Source organism: Rhamphochromis sp. 'chilingali', assembly GCF_963969265.1.
Source record: "Rhamphochromis sp. 'chilingali' genome assembly, chromosome: 7".
NCBI lineage: Eukaryota > Metazoa > Chordata > Actinopteri > Cichliformes > Cichlidae > Rhamphochromis > Rhamphochromis sp. 'chilingali'.
In genome coordinates this window covers 31,090,848-31,112,732 of record NC_137934.1, presented here as the reverse complement: position 1 = coordinate 31,112,732, position 21,885 = coordinate 31,090,848, and the positions used below count along the sequence as shown (strand labels likewise).

Sequence of the window (21,885 nt, the reverse complement as noted above, 5' to 3'; positions counted from 1 at the left end):
TCCCAGTGTGACCAGATGCATGTAGTAGAGCGAGTAGTGAAGGACATTTTACTCACGGCTGCCCAAAAAAAAAAGTCACTCCCACAGCTGTCTTTCCTCAGAATCTAACACACCTTTTAGATGACAGAAAGCTGCATATGGTGGTCTAGATGGAGACAGATGCAGCCGTGAAGCCTGTGTGGCTCACACAGCTAAATGAACTGGCAAAAGATGGAATAAATGCCTGGATGTGGGATGCATCGGGTTTACAAATCTAACAGACTGCTTAAGACTCAGAAATCAGAAAAGAAATTGCATTTGGAGTTATGTGTGAAATAATTTTCTAGGCCAGCATGAGAATATTATTTTTCACCACAATGAGAGGAAAAGAAAAGATATGAAAGAGCTCACTGTCAGCAATACTCCCTGCTTCTAAAACATTATTTTTTTTTTTGGCTTCCAGATATGAAATGGTCTGTGTCTAACCTAAAATTTAGATTTTATTCATCTTCCATGTGGTGTGTTACATTGCAAACACAGTAAGCCAGCAACAGCAACAGAAAATCCATACCTGCAGTGAAGGTATCCTTCATAGTAGCAGGGTTTCTGCCAGGAAAATTAGGTAAGTTCGAGGGGGGTAGAGTCAGTACTTGGAAATATCCACCTACTATAATTCTACTACCTAATTTTGTATGTGTCTGTGTGTAGCTCTGCACTGCCGGACTTGCAATAAACTGGATACCCTGAGCAGATTATCTGATTAGATGCTGAAACAACCTATTGACTTTATCATTACATTACATTCAGTTTACTGGCAGAGAGATTTTTCCTTATTACATGGAGGCAAAGCTACTTTTTTAGTAGCCCATTTTAAATACAATAAAACTTGCTTGATACGATGGCCCAGAGAGTTCAAATACACCACAACTTAAGAAAACACCGGCAAACAAAAAACAGCTGCAAAAGTGCACAAAACACAACAGAAGTGTTTTTACAGTGCATCAGCTAATGCAGATATACAATTGGTAAAGGACTAAATAGGCTTCTGTTGTTTTTTGCGTCCTTTTGTTGGTCTTTTCTTAAGTTGCAGTGCATTTGAACCCTCAAGGCCGCCTTTAAAATGTAAAAACAAGAGTAACATAAAACACGCAAAATACACAATCCGAAATAATAGATTATTTTAATATTAATATGACAATTGTCTTTGTCTTATTATACAAACAAAATATTGTATTTTTTCATGTCTAATGCATTTTCATGATAATTAGTAAAATGACTCTGTCCTCTCACGATGTCCTAAAATGTACACCGTACTCTCAAGGACGCTTCGCTCAAAAAAAGCATCCAGCAGAATGCACAGGGTTCTTACGGTTAGAAATTGGTCACAGACTTGAAGAGTGTGTATAACTAACCTTAGGCACAACTTTGTGGCTTTGTAACACTCACATCTGTTACTGTGATCTAAGAATAGACCAACAGTGCTGTCTGATTGGGGAAGAAATTGAGAAAACAGAAAATATTACAGTATGTGGACTTCATTATTGATATATTCCACTTTTTACAGTATATGATAGGAACTATAAAAATCAATAAACTGGGCAGAAAAAATGGATAGAGATGAGTAAGATTAGAGGAGTCAACAAATGAAACAGAACTGTGGAGAAATATGATATCAGAAACAAGATGCCAGAGGTGCATATGAAGAATTGCTTAAAATATTTACATTATTGTGTAATATAAATTGCCCAATACACCAATATAGCAGAAAACATAAATACATGGACTGGTCTTCAAAATATATGTAAAAAGAAAAATGCATTATACACAGATTTCATAGGCAAAAACCTGAAGATGCTGAAATAAGATATAAAAATGATTTCATTTATATAATAACATCTATGAAGAAGAAATATTATAAGAAACCATTCAACAATAATATAAATATTATTAAAAGGATGGAGGACATACTTGTCAGTGTAATTAGAAGTGGGTCTATACCAAAACAACTAATCCGAGTATTTCATCGTAACAAACACGAGGATTATAATATGGATGGTTTCTCGTAACTGTTGGACCAGATTTAGTGGGAAAAAATCACTGATCCAGGAGAAGAAAAGCTGGATTCATTGAGACAGAAAGGTGAGATTAAAAAGTCATTGGGATGGAGTTGTAGTAATATTGATACGATACTGCTGCATGATACTGATCGGATAATGATTTGATGCATTTGTTGAATGAGTTGACTGTTGTTTTTTTTAATGTTGTTTTTTAAATAACACATCTGTAAAGATTCAAAATGGGGTTGAAACTGAAGGAGTCGATGAAAACAGTTTTCCTGGGTTCATTGATGGTTCATTGAGTGAGAGAACAAGGTTACAATTTGAGCAGTTTTTGTAACTTTGTGTGGAAAATTGGGTTTCTGTGTGTGTAGTGACACTGTGGAAGCAATATTTAATACTCTCCATGTTTCTTGCCCTCTCTTTCTCTCTCTCGCTCCCTCTTCTCCTGTATCTCTGTGTTCTGTCTCCCTTACCTGTTCCCATGTTATTCTGTTTTTCAACCTTTGTCTCCCCAGTCTGTTGTGTGTTTCCATGTTTGATAATCCCGGTCTTTGTGTCAAGCCTGCATCTGATTTGTCCCTCCTGTGCTCTTTCCTGATCATCCTGATGTGCATGTATGGTCCCAGTCTCCCTTGTGCCAGAACATCAGTTCTTCTTCCTCCATGGACACCTATAGTCCATGTTCTTAGTGCTGGTTTTGCCCAGTGTAGTTTCATGTTAGTAAAGGTTTAGTCTCCTTTTGCCTTTCATTTTTGTATTGTCATGTAACCTTGCTACATGCTCCACTCTGAATTTGGGTCCTCTCTAAGACATGATCATGACATTCCCACTCCTTTCAATATCTAAACTAAGTATAGATGGAGGGAAATTGGAGTATATTTTGCTTAATTTTGTATAACATTTCTTTATTTGTTTTCCTCTTTCTAATTGACTCTCTGTATATTGTTTATATGATCGTGATTTATGTGATAGGCACTTATGCACCCCTATACCATCAGAGATGCAGGCTTTTGAACTGAGAACTGATAATAAGTTGGATATTCCCTTTCCTCTGTAGTCCAGAGGAGATGGCGCCCATGTTTTTCAAAATGAATTTCAGTTTTTTTGAGACGTCATTTGATACACCACTATCAAAGTAATAGTAACTAATAGTTCAATGTCTCAATGAGTTCATATGTCTCATAAATGAAATATGTTCGAGATTTGCAAATCATTGTGTTCTTAGTATTAATATATTTAGAGAATCCCTCCTTTTTTGGAATTGGAGTTTATTTAAGTATATGTCGTTATATACTCGTTTTGGACTGGCTCGGATATTCTGATATGTTTTGGAATACAAGTGACTAATAAAGTAAAATTTGTTCATATAGCAATTTTTTGAGACAAGAGTCATGAAGTCTTTATAGAGGTATTGAAAAACAGTCACAATGAACAGATCAAACATTGCCCATCTGAATAGATTAGTTTTAAGTTGTAATGCATATAAAATCTATAAAACCTATACCTCTGAAAAATCATCAAACATGAAAGTCAGTATAACTGGAGTTACAGTGTTTTCATATGACAGATGCAATTTGCTAATAAGTGTGCAAATTAGTTTAGGTAATGCCTTTGTTTGCATAATGGGATATGTGTGATCCATCGCTGTGATTATAGCAGCACAAGTGGTTATTTTAGCAGAACACTAGCTGTATGTAGCGTGCTCACCACATGCAGTGAATCATGTACAATACGTGGTCCAGGGAACTTCCACCCTCCATTCAAATTCACTGCGTGAGAGCTTTGTCTAAAGAAACTGCACTGCTAACACCTATGACCTACTGTTTGACTCTAAATGCGGCAACTGTTGTGCATGGTTCACTGTCTGCAGAACTCACATGGAGATAAATTACTAAACTGTCCCATTGTCCTCGCTATGTGGGATGTCGTTTAAATGGATGTTCTTCGATAAATCTTTCTTGATATCCTTTGAGGGAAATTGAGTGCCATACTTGGTCCACATGGGTGACATTGTCCCTTTCACGCTGCAGCAGCTTGGATCTCAAAGAAATCAAGTCAACATGTAGATTCTCAGAGAGTACAAAGCCTCAGCCCCTTGTCACTGGCCTCTGCAGTCTATTTTGTTCAGCTCAAGTGGCCACACGTGGTCTTTATTCTTGAGAGGAAGACTGACAACTTCACCACAAACGTTAGTGCAACTACTCAACAAGATTGTCACTTTCCAGCTCTCCGTGAGACAAAATCCTCAAATGAAAAAAAAGAAACCACCACCTGTCAGAACAGTCAATCTACCTCTTAGAAGTATGAGGAAGGTGAGAGGAAATCCCTGCAACTATCACTTTAGGTCATGTCAGTGACAGGGAGTTACACTCTCTGGTTACAAAGCTTTTCTCTATGCTGTACACATACTGAAAAGACACCTGATTTCTGCACCAATTCTGTGAATAATAACCCGTTGCCCTTGACAGATTCATTTCATGAAAAATCATTATATCCAACAAGACATGCCCAAAAAACAGAAATAATCAACTTGCACTCAGAAAAATAAAGGTGCCAACTGGAACCAAAAGTGATTCTTTAGACTGATGCCATAGAAGAACCTTTTTTGGTGCCACAAAGAACCATCAAGAAATGGTTCTTTGGGGCACCTTTTTCAAAGAAAAAACCTTTTTAAAAATGGTTCTTTGAAAAACCATTTTTTAAAAGGTCATTCTATAAAAAAACATTTTAAAGAACCTTTTTTGAGTGGTTCTTTAAAGCACCATTTTAAATCTTTCAAAATAAAATGTATCCTAAATTGAATTTGAGTAGGGTAAAATAAATACAAGCACATAGAGATATTTTAATGGTTTATTGCCATTTCGTAGTATACCAAAAGACAAAAAGGCATTTTAACCCTCAGCACAACATCACAACTAATACATGTCACATATTAGTCATTTAAACAGTAATAATTAAACATTTTTACTAGACTATAAATAGATATATATATATATAAACTATACTAAGATAACACAATTAATGCATGTATTGTTTAATTAATAAAAAATCAGAAAGTGATAAAACACATTAGAAATAGCAATAGCTTCATAACAGACCAATAAATCAACACATTTTCATCAGAAGATATTTGCATGTTCAGTAAAAATATTTCAACAACAATTTTTTTTATTAAAATGATCAATGGACTTCAGCTTCATGTTATGTAAGGTAAGTTTCATGTTGTACTCATGGTTCTTTATTAGTCCAGTTTAGGACAATGTCTCTGACGTTTATATATTATCACATATATGTTATATAAAAACAACCTCACACCTGCAGTTGTTTCAGTTTTTCCACGTGTTTCCTGTCAGCTGGTCAACCTCACTCAGGTGGACATCCATATCAGCCAACCAAACGACAAGCTCCTCCCTTTGTGCTTCAAATCCCTCCCACTCTGAGACAAGGAGCTAAGAGAGAGAGAGAGAAAAAGAGTCGATTATAAAGAAGAGAGAAAAGTGAAACCCTCCTGAGAAGGTCTGACTCGCATACCTCCAGTCGAGCTGTGATGTACTCCGGTTTGGCGTTCACGTCATCCCAGCAGTGGCCGCACTCCCTCGCTGATGCCAGCAGCCAAGCCTGCAGGGTGCCCTGGAAGAGCCGAGGTCCTGCCTCTCGCCGCAGCCTCTGAATACACAAACACAAATTGCATCTGAAGCAGGAGGTGCAGATTGTTTTTGCTATGCTTTTCTAAATCCAGGCCAGCGGACGACTTTTGTCTTGCAGAAGTAAGAACTGGAACCCAAATCAAATGTATGCGATACACAATCAATTCACAAGAACGCATTATAAAAGAAAGTCCCATTCTTGCCTGATTTCAACTGAATTCTGCATCAAAACAGGATTATACATGTAACACTAAAGATATTTTGATGGCTTGTGCACATAAGCCTCTGTAATATATTTATAATTTAAAATGCCACTGGTCATAATATAACAGTAACGCTCAGTCATATCTCCTGAAAATTATGTTTCAGCCAAAGTCTAAATTGTGTTTCCAGAGAAATATATTTGTTCTCCAGGATTATGTCTGTTTGTAAAGTATCACAAATATATTTTGTAAAGGACAACCTAGAAAATGGCAACAAAGCTTCAGAAGGAGTCCGAAATCTTGGAAAGAGAGACTAAAAACTAAGGATCTTAGGCCAGTGTGGTTGAACGGCTTTCTAACTAAGCCAACCTATGTGGCTACTATAATCTGTTGCAGACAAGGACACAGAGAGCTGGAGACACAAGGGCTAAGTAATCCTTCCTTTTGTACTTCCTTAAAGTCCGTCTAAAGGGTGTATGTATATAGCTATTTCTTTGTAAGACACAAGGATGTCAGCTAGGTGCTCCCCATCTGATGACAAATTTGACATCACCTTGAGCCAAGCAGATCCTAATGGACTTGCAGATGAAAGAACTATTAAATGCTCAATGGTGGATGGCCCAGAGCCAAGTTGGGGAGGCGGGACACCTCTGGAGGCTAAAAGCTATACATGGTTCCCTGTTGATGACCACAGCCCGCTGGGCAGAGAGCCAGTGGTGAAGATGACAATCATGAGGAACCAGGCAGATAGCCAGCGAGGATGAGGATCTTTTAGTGGTGGACCAGGTGTCCAGAGACACACCTTCAGAAGTTTCCACTTCTGAAGATTTATGAGCAGATGACCTATCAATTCCCCAACGGTTTAAACCCATAAATATTTAGTTCACATTTAAAAAGATATGTGAACAGACTAGACTGTTTGTTTCAGGAACTTGCAATCCATTTCCTGCCCCTGATACAGTACTTCAACCATGTAACCAGCAAAGTACCTGCTAGATCTTTCCCTTACAAAAATAGCCATGTGTAACATGCACAAAGTGAAGTCAGTTGCATAGTTTTTCACGCTTAATGGATCAATAATCCTCCACTCTGGGTGGGAGAAGAAAAGAAAGTCTTCACTGTCAGGGCAAAAATTAGAACATATTAATTAAAGTTCGCTAGGTAGCTAATGTTTGTTGGTTTTCAAGGTTACTATAGTGTGACTCTAACAGTGATAGTTCAGTTTTGTTAACACATTCTGTTATGACATTAATCAAATAATGGGTTTGTTCCAGTCTAGTTTTAAACGATCCTTCACTGGGTTGCCGAGGAGACTGAGAGGTTGTTCCCATTTGGCCACTGTAAAGGGGAAAATGTATTAAAATGCAGTTCCAAACTCCCTAACTGGAGTGAAACTGACTGATGCTGGAATCTTTCTTATGTCATTTGCCTGTGGAAGGGGTTTCGCATCAGTTGTAGTGATGGTAAATTTGATTCTTTTTACTGAATCGAGTTTGAATGAGTCACTCACCAAAGTGAATCGGTTTTTTGAGTCATTTGAGTCACTGAGTCAGTTGACCAGAGAGTGCAAAAAATGTACATTTTCACTTAAACTTAATTTGTTTCTCTAAACGACTATATTATAGAGCAAAAAAAAAGCAAAAAAAAAAAAATATTTCTAAAGGGAGCATTTATTTTATTTATTTTTATTTTATTATGTGTCAAATATATATTTTCTCATCTAAATGTCCACTGAGCTGTGTGCCAGAGTAATAGGCTCTGTTTTGAGTTTTGTTCAAAAAAGAATGACTTCATATAGGGAAAGATATATATCACATATGCAGGTCACCTTAAACTAGTTTTTTTAATTAAGCAGCAAGGCAGAACAAAAACAGGTCTGTATCAAGACATGAGGACTAAACCCCAATTCAACCAGACCCAGAACTGATCCGGAATTATAACAGGACTACAACAGTTCAAAATCAGGACTACTTAGGACATAGGTGTCAACCTCTGGCTCACGGGCCAAATTAGGCCTGCAGCCTAATTACATTTGGCCTGCGAAGCCATACCAAATTATTATTAGAGCTGGCCTACTGGTATTATACAGCTAATATATATATTGTTTAGTATTAAGCTTTGCTTGTTCCATATTCAGTTTTTCAGCAAAAGATGTTTGAGTCCATAACAAGAGATTCATTCTTAAATCTGGAGGAAGATTTTTTTTCAATAAATATTAATGTTAGCCCGCGACCTTGTTCCAGTTTTGAATTTTGGCCTACTGTGTATTTGAGTTTGACACCCCTGACTTAGGACTTAACCAAGACAGAACCAGAATCATAGACCTGCACTACACTTATTTTTTAATTCTACCAAAGTCCACTATTTAGATTGAGAAAAGTTTATATAATTATTTAGCCTTGTTGTGCAAACAAGTCTGCATAACTTAACCCTTTAAGACCTACCATAGAACCAAGTCCGCCAGAGCTTATATTATATTTTTACATGCTGTGGAGCCATTTTTGGGAGCATTTCAAGTTGCTATACATCAATACAACCATTATAGCCCAAACTTTAATAATATGTCTGCATTAGGTGCATAGTAATTACATAAATTGCAAAAAAGTGCAATAAACTACAAAAAAATTGAAAATCGTTTTTGTTTTTTTAACATATATTTCTAGTTAGAGAAATTTAAGAGGCTCATCCCTCAAAACTGTAAATACAAAAAAGTTGCACAAACTAGTTTCCCACCACAGGAAATTTATTTTGAGTGTCTTCATAGTTTTATTTTTGAAATACACCAATTTTTATACACTGCAGGAAAAACGAAAATAAATATTATAGTGCAAATTTGCAAAATAACAGCATATGCATCAAAATAAACTATTTCCAGCAGTGCAATATGAGTCCTAAGCATCCCAGAAACGACACAGAAAGTCATAAACTCAAACATAACTTTTTAGAACACAAGTATAGGCTCATAAGGCCCCGATCGTAAAAAAACTACATTTCCGCAAAATGACGTCACTTCCGGTTTCGGGCAGGTCATGCGGTCATGTGATAGTTCGCGCTGATGGACGTAGGAAGTGTTACAAACAGCTGATCGGATCGGCGAAGCGTGTTTCTGGAATATCATGAGTAGTAATACGATGGCACCTGTCCAAGATGGCGGCCAACCAAACCGGTTTGACAACCGGTTTGACCGGTTTCGTGCGTGTGCGCATGCGCGTTCAGTAATACGATGGCACTAGTCCAAGATGGCGGCCAACCAAACCGATTTGACCAGTTTCATGTGTGTGCGCATGCGCGTTCAGGTGTGGAAATACCACAGGGGATCAGAGGGGTTATATGAGTTTGTGTTTTTAACGGGGTTTTAATTTAATCAAACCATAGGGTTTTTAATTAAACTATTTTTATCACTTAGGTCAAGGTCAAGGTCAAGGTCAGATTTATTTATATAGCACATTTCCAACAGCCGATGCTGCACAAAGTGCTTAACAATAACAATAAAATTAAAAACTACAGTGTAATACAATAATAACAATAGAAACAATAAAATAGAAGAATTGAAACAATACTAACTAATTCAGATAAATCCAAAATGCTTGGGTCATAATGTGTTAAAAGCCAGAGCGTAAAAGTGTTTCTTTAGTAAAGATTTAAATTGCTCAAGAGTTTGATGTGTAGGTGTATCGCAACATTCAGTTATGCATGTGTTCTTAAAAGCAATTCTTTGTTTCTTGTTTCATTCTTGGCGGAGTGGAAGCTGTTTTGGTTCACAGTGCGCCTTAACAAAGAGGGTGTGCTCTAGTCAAAAGTGTTGGTAATAGTGTTTTAATCACACTAATTTTCTAAATCTGACAATGTCTCAGCTTGCAGTGAGGCATGCATTTTATTTTATAAATGGCACAAATGGGAATTTCTTCTGAATGGGTGATGTCAGCATGTTCACAAGCGTTTCATTTAATCAAACCCCTAGTTTTAATTTAACTAGTTTTTACACATCTACTGGGGTTTCTTTCCAGGGTTGATGCGATCATTTTATTTAAAAATCGGGATTTCGGAATGTTGAACTAAGAGTGAGACAAAGCCAGCCAGCTAGTTTTTAACACAGTAAATGTTACAAATAGCATTCAGTCCTTTAGAAAATAAATGCTATAAGCAGCCAGTATCGCTCTTTTCAAACTAATCGTCTTTTAAATACACTCATTTTGTGATTCCGGTGTCAACACCTTGCACCGATGCAAGCATTTTATTTATTTAAAAACGGATCAAACGGGCCATTTCTTCTGTAAGGGGTTTCATGGTTTCAGAGTAGTTTTTAACACAACAGATAGTCGCAAATAACATTCAGCAAACGCTACAGTGATACTTCTAAAACGCTGCACACAATGTCGTCTTTTCCCCCAAAGCAACCAGTATCGCTCTTTTCAAACTAATCGTCTTTTAAATACACTCATTTTGTGATTCCGGTGTCACACCTTGCACCGATGCAAGCATTTTATTTATTTAAAAACGGATCAAACGGGCCATTTCTTCTGTAAGGGGTTTCATGGTTTCAGAGTAGTTTTTAACACAACAGATAGTCGCAAATAACATTCAGCAAACGCTACAAGCCTATTGTTTAAAGTGGCCGGTATTGGCTCTTTTTGTAATTCCTCGACAAGGTAAATGGGGCAGGTGTACCAGTCGGGTGGCGACCCCGCCTATTGTCTGAAGTATCGGCTCCTTTGTAATTCCTTGAGAAGACAAAAGCCCTGAAGGGTCTCATTTAAATTGATTGGCGACATACCTTTTCTTTTTGGAAACACCCACCCTATATAAAAAAAACACGCTCAGAGCCCGAAACCCTGAGCCATTTACGCCTCAAGATTCGCTGCAGAGCACACCATTTTCTTTGCGATCATCAACACTAACATCGTTCTTTATAACATGGCCATCGTAAACGGTAAGTAAAACAAAACCTATTATTGGATTTTTAAAAAGTGTTATGTTAACATATTGTAGGATATTCAAACTATTTTTTTTCCCTAAAACAAAAGCTTAATTTTTAGGAGTTCGGGAGAACGGCCCAGGGCCCTTTTCTTTAGAAACGGGCGCTTTTACAGCTGGAACTAGTCCTCTAACAGGCACAAGGTGTGTACAGCATTACTGGATTTTAAAACGTATGTATGTTTTAAACTAGCGATTGTTTTAAATTATGTAATAACGTTTTTGTTTGTTCCAGGGTTAACAAACTGAGCAGGAAAACATTCAGACACCGCGACCACAGAGCCCTACCTTACATCAGGTGTGTATACAACGGGATGTATAGTTGTGTATTATTTTTTCAAAAGAAAAAAAAATTAAAAAGAGGTTTAAACAATTACAAATGTTCTAAACTGACCGTTTTACACCTACAGAGCCACGCCAGAGAACCGGGTGTGTGGAGAAGCAGGACCATCCCGAATAACGCACACTACAAGGTAAGCATAGGCATATATAAATTAGATAAAAAGAGATAGAGAGGGAGACACGCTTATTCAGTTTGAAATGGGTACATGTATAAAATGTTTTAACACATGTCTATCTATCTTCACAGACTGCAGAACAGCACCCCTCCTCATAATGATCAGGACACCGTACGATTCCAGACGTTTTTGGAATGTTTAAGCAGTATCGACCTCCCAGAACAACAAAAACCTGGAGCTTTGTGCAACAGTGGAGAGTCAGAACAGATCTTCATCAGCGAACCTGCAACACCCCCGAGTGAGTGGCTACCTCGCGATTTCTCTGATGTTTTTGAGTACAGTATATCAGATTTTGATCTAGTTCATATACCCACCACCCCAGAATGTGACAGAAATAGCATTGATTCACACATAGATTTCGAAGAAGGCGGCATAACAGACTCTCAAATATCACCGGCGTATGATGCTTACATGAAGCTTCCAGACGCTCAGCCTGCTGAACAGAGTCATATAGCTTCAATAGCTGATAAATTATGTTTGATTGAAGCTAGACTCAATCAATACCACCAAGAAGCACAGGTACAAAGGCAACAGTTTACCAAACTCATAAACAAAGTGTGTAGTACATTAGACAACATCTGCTATGTTCTATTTAAACCCAGATTCCTTTTATAGTTTGCAGTGAAATTTCTTAAACCATTGTTTAATGGGACAGAAGTACAAGTCACTCTTTACTAACACACTGTAGATAAGTTTATTGCTGAACGACACAGCTAGCAGTCCCACACACTCTTTAGATTTTTGAAGTTTTGTGTGTGATGGTTTTGCCTCTCACACCTTACCCCTTTCTCCCAGTATCACAACAGTATGACTCCCAAAGTACGACTCAGTAAACAAACAAGGACTCTAAACTCAGAACAGAAAGATACAGTTGAAAGATTAGTGATATCTTTTATGATGCGTAATAAACTACACCCTCTTCTTCTCTGTATTTATGTTGTTTGTGTGCGTGCGTGCGTGCGTGCGTGCGTGCGTGTGTGTGTGTGTGTGTGAATGCCTTAGAAGTCAAAGTATACATTAGCCATACTTACAAAAACATTTTTAATTTCATTTAGAACTGAGATTCTAAGTTGTAAGCAGAAATCGTATGCTCAACCAGGAGTATGTTTCCCCACTTTCACAATGCTGAGGCATCAAATCCATGATCCAACAGATGGTTTGTCACATGTGGGCGAGAAGGGCAAGCCAACCCTTACTTACACAACCTCACACACTATAGATTTTTAAAGCTTTTGTGTACAACGGTTTAGCTAAAGATGTAACTTCTACTTTTGATAAAGATCACTCCCTCTGCATATTTCTTAAGAAATGAAGTGTCTTTACTGGGATATTTATTGTCAAACTATGCGATTTTCCAAATGTGTGTGGAGTAAAATGTTGTGACCAAGAATCATTCAGGATTAACAACACAAACTGTTTTGATAGCAGAAACAGTCTGTCTTATAGTTCCCATACTTTACTGCTAGTTTTACAAACACATTCTTCTTCATATCGGTTTAATTGTTTTTTTATGAAACTGATTTTTAATAGTACAACCAAGGTCTAACTTTTCCTAGCTCCCCAGTATAAATGCAAGAATTTTGCAGACTTTATTGAAACTGTCACAATTTAACACTCAATGCCATAAACAGAGTTGATCCATGTTTCTATGGACAGTGTTTCATACATCAACAGCTCTGAAAATCACTTTTAAAGTAATGTAGAACATGATCTCTCTCACTCTCAGCGTCTCTAAAAAACCCAGCAAACTGACAATCACCTCTAAACAAGGGGTCAGTTTATAGGCTTTTTGTTTGTTTGTTTGTTTTGTTTTTTATCAGCCGCAACACCATGTAATGCATGGATGTTAGACTCTTTCACCAGACCATGTTGCTAGCCCAACCACCAGGCTCAGGGTCTCTGAACTCTAACACTAGCTCTGGCTGCCAAATGTGCCTCTGACCCTCTTGTGCCTGTTCACCACCAGACTAAGTTTGTACTCTCACCTACTAACATTATTTTATTACAGGGCAATATTCAGCTAGGTTACTACTTTGACTTTCTTACTTTGAGCACATTTCCGAGCCCATACATTATCAAACTTTTACTTGAGTATTTCTGACACCAGCTATACTTTTACTTAAGTAAAAAAAAAAATGCCTGCACTATCGGTGTAAAGCTGTCTTTAATTCTTTAACAGTTCATGCAACAATTATAAATTAAACCTGCACCACAGCTAACTCTTTTTCATAACCAATAACAGGTGTATTTCTTAGATCTACAGAAACAGCCAAAACACTCTGCTTGTATAATGCCATATTCTCTCCCAGCGTACCCTTGTCTCACAACAGGGTGATTCCCAAAGTACGACTCAATAAACAGAGACTCTAAAACCAGAACAGAAAGATAAAATTGGAAGATCAAAGATTAAGGTTTGTGTTTTTATAGCACAAAGTAAACTGTCCCCTTGTCTTCTAGGCCTTGGCGTGCGTACCTTAGAAGTCAGATTATACGTTAGTCATACTTCCAAAAACATTTTGAATTCCATTTATAACTGTGATGTCAAGCTGATATCAGACATCTTGTGCTCACCAGGAGCATGTATCCCCAACTTCAAAACCTTAAGGTGTCAAATTCACAAACCCAACATGGGCTCATTCAACACAGGGGCCAGAAGTGCATGTCACCCTTTACTGACAAACTGTAAATAAGTTCAATACAGGGCAACGCGGCTAACAGCCTTGGAAACGCTTTACATGAAATAAAACTTTTTAGAAAACCCTTTACAAGAATAAATGTGATGATCTGTTTTACCTGAATCAAATGTATTAGTTTGTTTACTTGAAATAAAATTTATTTTTGAAACCCCGTACATGAAGTAAAAAGTATCATGTTGCAAGTTCTGGCTTTAATATTTCCAGCTGATAAGGAGACGTTTTGCATTTCAAATGCTACATATCCTACCCGCCCTTTAAGATCATCCCACTTCAGGATCACGCCCCACCTTCTGTTATTTTAAAACAAGACCGCCGTCTCATTCCTCCAAAACCTTTTTTTTTTTAATCTCAAAACAGCGAGAAGGATGGACTCTGCACCCCTGCGTCACACTGAGGAGGAGGACAGTTCCTCGGACGAGGGCTCATTAGTACCTGACACGCCCGGTTACTATAGCCCCTTGGAGAAGCAGCAGCAGCAAGCCGTCGAGCTTGACGGTCGGGCATCTTCTTTATTTATCGATACCGTGAAAACAGCTGTGTATCACCTAGTCAACCTAGTAATCAACAAGTACCTCACTGACAAATGCAACGGCTGCAAGTTTGACCACCCCAGCCAGAGACAGCATGAGTGTCTGCAAGTGTTGGTGGATGACTTTTACGCTGAAAATTATTACAGCATCAGAAAAAGACTCCTCACCCCTCGCTTCATTCCTTCCATTCAACATCTGCTGATTGCCCGCAACATCAAAATGGACGACGTCAAAGTCCGCATGGTGGCGGAAACTCTCTTGCACGAACTGAAATCGGTAAGGAAAGTCTTTGACGCCATCGCCGAGGCATACCACAATCTGGTGGGGTTGGACGTGGTGAAAATCGGGCAGCTACGGTTGGTCACAGAGTGTTACAAAGGAGGCTGCTAATGTTTTCTCTGAAAGACTGATTCTTTCCAAAAAAACAAAAAACTTATTGTACCGTATCTTTCAAACAGCTACCCTGCTTATTTTTTCAAACATGCATCCAGATTTTTTCTTTCTTAAAACATGTAACCTGCATTTACCACATTTTTAAAAGCATGTATAATTTTTCAAACATGTATCCTACATTTAGTGCATTTTTAAAACATGTATCCTGATATGGCCACCCTTCCAAGGCCCTGACAAATTACCCGAATCACTATGGGATAAGGATGGCAGCCACTATATGACCAGCTTCTTAAGATAAGAAACATAAACTTTGTTAACGGTATACCCGAATCTCTTGCTGATGACACCCTTCTGCCTACAGAAAAGAACAATTTGTTAATTATAGACGATGTAATGAACGACGCAGCTGACAATTTAGAAGTACAAAATGTGTTTACAAAGTATGTGCATCATAGAGGAATTTGAGTTGTATATATCTAGTTCAGAATTTGTTTATTCAAGGAAAATCCAGTAGAACCATTTCCTTGAACACTAATTACCTAATATTGTTTAAAAATCCGAGAGATAAATATCAGGTTATGCTTTTAGGTAGGCAAATGTTTCCGGGTAATACTAAATATTTTATAGAAGCGTTTAATGATGCCACATCCACAACATACGGGTATCTTTTAATAGACTATAAAGCTAAGACCCCGGACTATTTAAGACTCAGAACAAATTTACTATCAGACTGTCCGGTTGTTTACATTCCAAAACAAAAATCAGCAAAGAGGTGAAAGGATGTCATCACGCATGCGGAGGAATCTGTCTCTGTTGGAGATGATATACAGGGCTCCTCCTACTCTACGCACTTCACTCTCGGGGTAGCATTTAACACAACCGTGGTGAAAACATCCTGCAAATTCATAAGCTGTATTACTTGTGGGGTCAAAACCGTCCACAAAATACGGTCCAACCCTCTGTTCGCCTCCTCTGAGAGCATGTTTTACCACTTTGTTGGTGGTGTGGGACACATATTGAAGCCATTCAATAGAGATGTTAGAAAACGTCTTGTTCTGCTCAACGTATGCCCCTTCATACGTGAGAGCGAGCGCGTCTCTAGGCAGAAACAGCGTTTTATACACACCCATACTAAATGCAGCCAGGGTGGTATACATGAATGGATCAACTTGAGTACAACCCAGTAGCGTGTCACGATAAATGATGCATGCTTTACGCAGGACATCAACATCGTTAACACAGTAACGCCTGAGTTCAGCCTGAAAATCAAAGGGATTCTGTGAGGCAACCTGGTACCATTCCATGAATCGCACCTTATCGCTTTCAGACATGTGCTCATAGCCGTAGAAGGAGGGGTCTGGGTACGGGCCCACATAACGCTCATTATCCCTCGTATTAAACCTGTGTGGGAAATGGCCCTTCTGCAGGTCTTGAAAACCTAAAGCAGAGGGTATTTTGGCAAGGCCCATGGGCAAAAAGCTGAACGAATCAATCCACCGCTGGTCATAGTCCCTGTCATGCATTAAAATCACACGGCTGCCGCTCATTATGACACTAGGTGTTATGCTCTGTCTGACAAAGTACTCGAGGAGTATGTAGTTATCAAAGCCAGATGCATTATGTGCTATGAAAGTGTACCCACGAAACCTTGGGCGTCTGTAATGCTGCACAAACGCCTCCACACACTTTAATGTATTAAATGTGAACTTATTGCCCTTCAGATCAGACGCACACACAAAGTTAGCCTCGTGTTTACCGTTGTGGTACCGCGTCTCAAAATCATATAAAATGTATTTATCGTTAGGCTTCTGTTTTTCAACAGGCTGTATGAAACACTGATGGTCGGAGTCTCCTGCTAATTTAGGTTCGCGGCAGTGCTCGCATCTAGGCTGCGCACATTTGTGTGGCAATTTCTTGGATTCTCTATATGTGGTGCCACAGTGCATGCAATGTTTCATATTATCACAGGGGATCATGTTGTGTTTTAATTCAGGTAATTTGTGTTGTTGGTAACAGTGTTGTGATTTGCAGATGCGGTTACAGTCGCTGCATTTCACTGTGGGTCCCCTGTGATGTTGACAGAGTGTGTAACATGTGTTACATCTATGTTTACAGCTGTGCTGTAATGGTGTATTATATATACTGTAACAGAAATTACACACATAGGATCCCCCCAAAAAAGCGGTCGGGTTTAAAATCAGGTGGTAATGTTGATTATGGAGATACATCATCAACGTGTTAGGGTTTGGCTCTTCATGTGTGTAAAAACATTCCAGGCGTTTACGCCCTTCTGTGTGGTAATAGATTACAATCTTAATGTTGAAGTGCTTCTCAAATTTACCGACATCAGAGAATGATACTTGCTGTGTGTCGCATAGACCTACTTCAGCATGCATCTGTTTAGCTGTAGCAAGTTTTTCATGCTCAGAGGATGATGAGTTTAATGAATGTGCTATGCATAGGGAGAAGCACAAATTGTTGTTTGTGTTGTTTGGTGTGTATAAATGTCTGCCTTTCTTTGAGAGAATCTCATCATAAGGTATGTGCGCCAGTCTTAAGCGAGACCCGCCACTACTGTTCTGAGCTACCGTGACAATAAACTCTAATTCATCATCACCGATAGATTCATCATTACTCTGCATAACTTGTGCAATTTGATCGAGAAACAGCTCCGGATCATACCGATCATCAGCGTTTAAAACAGCCTGAACATCTGAAGCCAGCGAGGGGCCACGCAGGACCACGTTTAGAACACTGCCCTGTTGGGATCCCGCCACAGCTCTGTCTATCACATTGGCTAAGCACTCGCGCACTCGCGCCGGCACTTGTTCTGGATGATCGAGACTTATACCCCTAAAATCAAGGCGTTCACGCAATTCGCGAGCATTAAAATTAGGTATCTCTCTAATGTGTGACTGAGAGCGGCTGCCGGACCCAGACTGCACAACGGGCTCAATAACAACTGCAGTAGCTGCAGCAGAGGTGACCCGGCTAGATTGTGCATCAGACGCAAAATCACCAGCAGCACAAGCTATATGGTTAGCATCAGTAACAGCAACGGCCCGAGCAACACCTGCTGTACTATCACTATTATTAGCAACAATAGCCCCATCAGCAATAGCAGACGTAGGAACAGTCTGACAAGGATGTGTATCGGATGAGGCTGATGCAGGCACCCTATTAAGTCTAGCTATAATATCGTCTAATTTTTTATCTGTTTCTTCAGCCCACTGCATAAAAGTCTCTAAGTCAAAACATCTAACAGGAGTGGAGGTTCCGTTATTATGTTTAAATAATTTATTTGGAGGGTCCATGGTCTGGATTTTAAAAGTCAGGGACTTGAAATTTTGCTGCAGATGTTGTCTAATGTACTACACACTTTGTTTATGAGTTTGGTAAACTGTTGCCTTTGTACCTGTGCTTCTTGGTGGTATTGATTGAGTCTAGCTTCAATCAAACATAATTTATCAGCTATTGAAGCTATATGACTCTGTTCAGCAGGCTGAGCGTCTGGAAGCTTTATGTAAGCATCATACGCCGCTGATATTTGAGAGTCTGTTATGCCGCCTTCTTCGAAATCTATGTGTGAATCAATGCTATTTCTGACACATTCTGGGGTGGTGGGTATATGAACTAGATCAAAATCTGACATGCTGTACTCAAAAACATCAGAGAAATCGCGATGTAGCCACTCACTCGGAGGTGTTGCAGGTTCGCTGATGAAGATCGGTTCTGACTCTCCACTGCTGCACAAAGCTCCAGGTTTTTGTTGTTCTGGGAGGTCGATACTGCTTAAACATTCCAAAAACGTCTGGAATCGTACGGTGTCCTGATCATTATGAGGAGGGGTGCTGTTCTGCAGTCTGTGAAGATAGATAGACATGTGTTAAAACATTTTATACATGTACCCATTTCAAACTGAATAAGCGTGTCTCCCTCTCTATCTCTTTTTATCTAATTTATATATGCCTATGCTTACCTTGTAGTGTGCGTTATTCGGGATGGTCCTGCTTCTCCACACACCCGGTTCTCTGGCGTGGCTCTGTAGGTGTAAAACGGTCAGTTTAGAACATTTGTAATTGTTTAAACCCCTTTAAAAAAAAAAAATACACAACTATACATCCCGTTGTATACACACCTGATGTAAGGTTGGGCTCTGTGGTCGCGGTGTCTGAATGTTTTCCTGCTCAGTTTGTTAACCCTGGAACAAACAAAAACGTTATTACATAATTTAAAACAATCGCTAGTTTAAAACATACATACGTTTTAAAACCCAGTAATGCTGTACACACCTTGTGCCTGTTAGAGGACTAGTTCCAGCTGTAAAAGCGCCCGTTTCTAAAGAAAAGGGCCCTGGGCCGTTCTCCCGAACTCCTAAAAATTAAGCTTTTGTTTTAGGAAAAATAAAATAGTTTGAATATCCTATAATATGTTAACATAACACTTTTTAAAAATCCAATAATAGGTTTTGTTTTACTTACCGTTTACGATGGCCATGTTATAAAGAACGATGTTAGTGTTGATGATCGCAAAGAAAATGGTGTGCTCTGCAGCGAATCTTGAGGCGTAAATGGCTCAGGGTTTCGGGCTCTGAGCGTGTTTTTTTTATATAGGGTGGGTGTTTCCAAAAAGAAAAGGTATGTCGCCAATCAATTTAAATGAGACCCTTCAGGGCTTTTGTCTTCTCAAGGAATTACAAAGGAGCCGATACTTCAGACAATAGGCGGGGTCGCCACCCGACTGGTACACCTGCCCCATTTACCTTGTCGAGGAATTACAAAAAGAGCCAATACCGGCCACTTTAAACAATAGGCTGGGCCCTTGTTCGCATGGTACTCTCAACTAGTGATACCCGCGGTGGGCTTTTACAATCCTGAACAAATTCAAACAATTAACCAGCTGTTGAAAAGTTGGAGCGGGTCTGGGCAACTGGTTTTAGAAGTATCACTGTAGCGTTTATTTTCTAAAGGGCTGAATGTTATTTGTGACTATCTGTTGTGTTAAAAACTACTCTGAAACCATGAAACCCCTTACAGAAGAAATGGCCCGTTTGATCCGTTTTTAAATAAATAAAATGCTTGCATCGGTGCAAGGTGTTGACACCGGAATCACAAAATGAGTGTATTTAAAAGACGATTAGTTTGAAAAGAGCGATACTGGTTGCTTTGGGGGAAAAGACGACATTGTGTGCAGCGTTTTAGAAGTATCACTGTAGCGTTTGCTGAATGTTATTTGCGACTATCTGTTGTGTTAAAAACTACTCTGAAACCATGAAACCCCTTACAGAAGAAATGGCCCGTTTGATCCGTTTTTAAATAAATAAAATGCTTGCATCGGTGCAAGGTGTTGACACCGGAATCACAAAATGAGTGTATTTAAAAGACGATTAGTTTGAAAAGAGCGATACTGGCTGCTTATAGCATTTATTTTCTAAAGGACTGAATGCTATTTGTGACATTTACTGTGTTAAAAAACTAGCTGGCTTTGTCTCACTCTTAGTTCAACATTCCGAAATCCCGATTTTTAAATAAAATGATCGCATCAACCCTGGAAAGAAACCCCAGTAGATGTGTAAAAACTAGTTAAATTAAAACTAGGGGTTTGATTAAATGAAACGCTTGTGAACATGCTAACATCACCCATTCAGAAGAAATTCCCATTTGTGCCATTTATAAAATAAAATGCATGCCTCACTGCAAGCTGAGACATTGTCAGATTTAGAAAATTACTGTGATTAAAACACTATTACCAACACTTTTGACTAGAGCACACCCTCTTTGTTAAGGCGCACTGTGAACCAAAACAGCTTCCACTCCGCCAAGAATGAAACAAGAAACAAAGAATTGCTTTTAAGAACACATGCATAACTGAATGTTGCGATACACCTAAGTGATAAAAATAGTTTAATTAAAAACCCTATGGTTTGATTAAATTAAAACCCCGTTAAAAACACATAAACTCATATAACCCCTCTGATCCCCTGTGGTATTTCCACACCTGAACGCGCATGCGCACACACACGAAACTGGTCAAATCGGTTTGGTTGGCCGCCATCTTGGACTAGTGCCATCGTATTACTGAACGCGCATGCGCACACGCACGAAACCGGTCAAACCGGTTGTCAAACCGGTTTGGTTGGCCGCCATCTTGGACAGGTGCCATCGTATTACTACTATCATGTTTTTGTTGCTGCAAGTGATTTTTATGCAGTTTTTGCAAAGCTATATGTGGAAGGAAACTGTGACCTAGGACAAGCTGATGGCATAAGATGTAAGTACAACTCCTCCGGTTTCATATGCAAAAAAAATTATTGCGCTAGCTTACGTGGTTGCAGAGCTACCGGGATTTAAAAATAGTTACGCAAAATGGAGCGTGCCCGCTCCGATCGGCTGTAAAGGGTTAATAAATATAGAATTTGAAAAATAACAAACCTAAAAAGAAACACTAGGTACAAGATACATGAGTACCTATGATACAGTGATACTTTTGGTAAACAACCATTTGACTAACATGTGTGTCTCACCTGCTCTTGTTCCATCTCTGTTCTATCTTCATTCTCCATCTCCCTCTCTGCTCCCCTCTCTCCCTCTTTGTGCTGACAATCATCAAATATACAGTTGAAGCCAGATATTTACATACTCTTCAGATCAAAACACAAACACTTTTTAATTGTAACATCAAATCAGACTAAATGTTTATTTTTTTTAGATTGATAAATATAAAAAACATATTTGTTACCTTTAAGAGTAAAGAGAGAAACTATCTGTATTTCTTAATTGTAAATGGCACCAAATTGTATTCAAATTTTGCCACACTTATGGAGCTCCACAATTCTTTTCCTGGTGTTTTGGTTGACATCTCTTGATTTTCCCATGTCAAAGAAAC

At 38.7% G+C, this 21,885-nt stretch overlaps 2 protein-coding genes and 1 long non-coding RNA gene across 4 annotated transcripts; 2 read left to right on the top strand and 1 right to left on the bottom strand.

Moving 5' to 3' along the window:
• Positions 1 to 10,496: 10,496 nt before the first annotated feature.
• Positions 10,497 to 11,149, top strand: LOC308400365. The gene is made up of 3 exons (XR_013972369.1): positions 10,497 to 10,819; positions 10,914 to 11,007; positions 11,099 to 11,149. It is a non-coding gene; the product is annotated as an uncharacterized lncRNA (long non-coding RNA).
• A 127-nt stretch (positions 11,150 to 11,276) lies between these two features.
• LOC308399534 (uncharacterized protein) lies at positions 11,277 to 15,664 on the top strand. The gene is made up of 3 exons (XM_080886848.1): positions 11,277 to 11,336; positions 11,453 to 11,619; positions 14,435 to 15,664. The coding sequence occupies exon 3, from the start codon at positions 14,443 to 14,445 to the stop codon at positions 14,995 to 14,997; it is 555 nt and encodes a 184-aa protein (XP_080742974.1). The 5' UTR covers positions 11,277 to 11,336; positions 11,453 to 11,619; positions 14,435 to 14,442; the 3' UTR covers positions 14,998 to 15,664.
• A 410-nt stretch (positions 15,665 to 16,074) lies between these two features.
• LOC308399506 (uncharacterized protein) lies at positions 16,075 to 20,610 on the bottom strand. 2 transcript variants are annotated; one of them, XR_013972186.1, is made up of 5 exons: positions 19,482 to 19,899; positions 19,293 to 19,386; positions 19,139 to 19,201; positions 18,980 to 19,042; positions 16,075 to 18,863 (listed from the first exon to the last, which is right to left on the bottom strand). XR_013972186.1 is itself a non-coding variant. In XM_080886811.1 (5 exons), the coding sequence occupies exons 1-5, from the start codon at positions 19,495 to 19,497 to the stop codon at positions 18,332 to 18,334; spliced, it is 756 nt and encodes a 251-aa protein (XP_080742937.1). In that variant the 5' UTR covers positions 19,498 to 20,610; the 3' UTR covers positions 16,075 to 18,331. The 2 variants fall into 2 exon arrangements, 1 of the variants encoding a protein (XP_080742937.1); XM_080886811.1 differs by having other exon boundaries at positions 19,293 to 19,374; positions 19,482 to 20,610.
• Between the last annotated feature and the right edge of the window lie 1,275 nt (positions 20,611 to 21,885).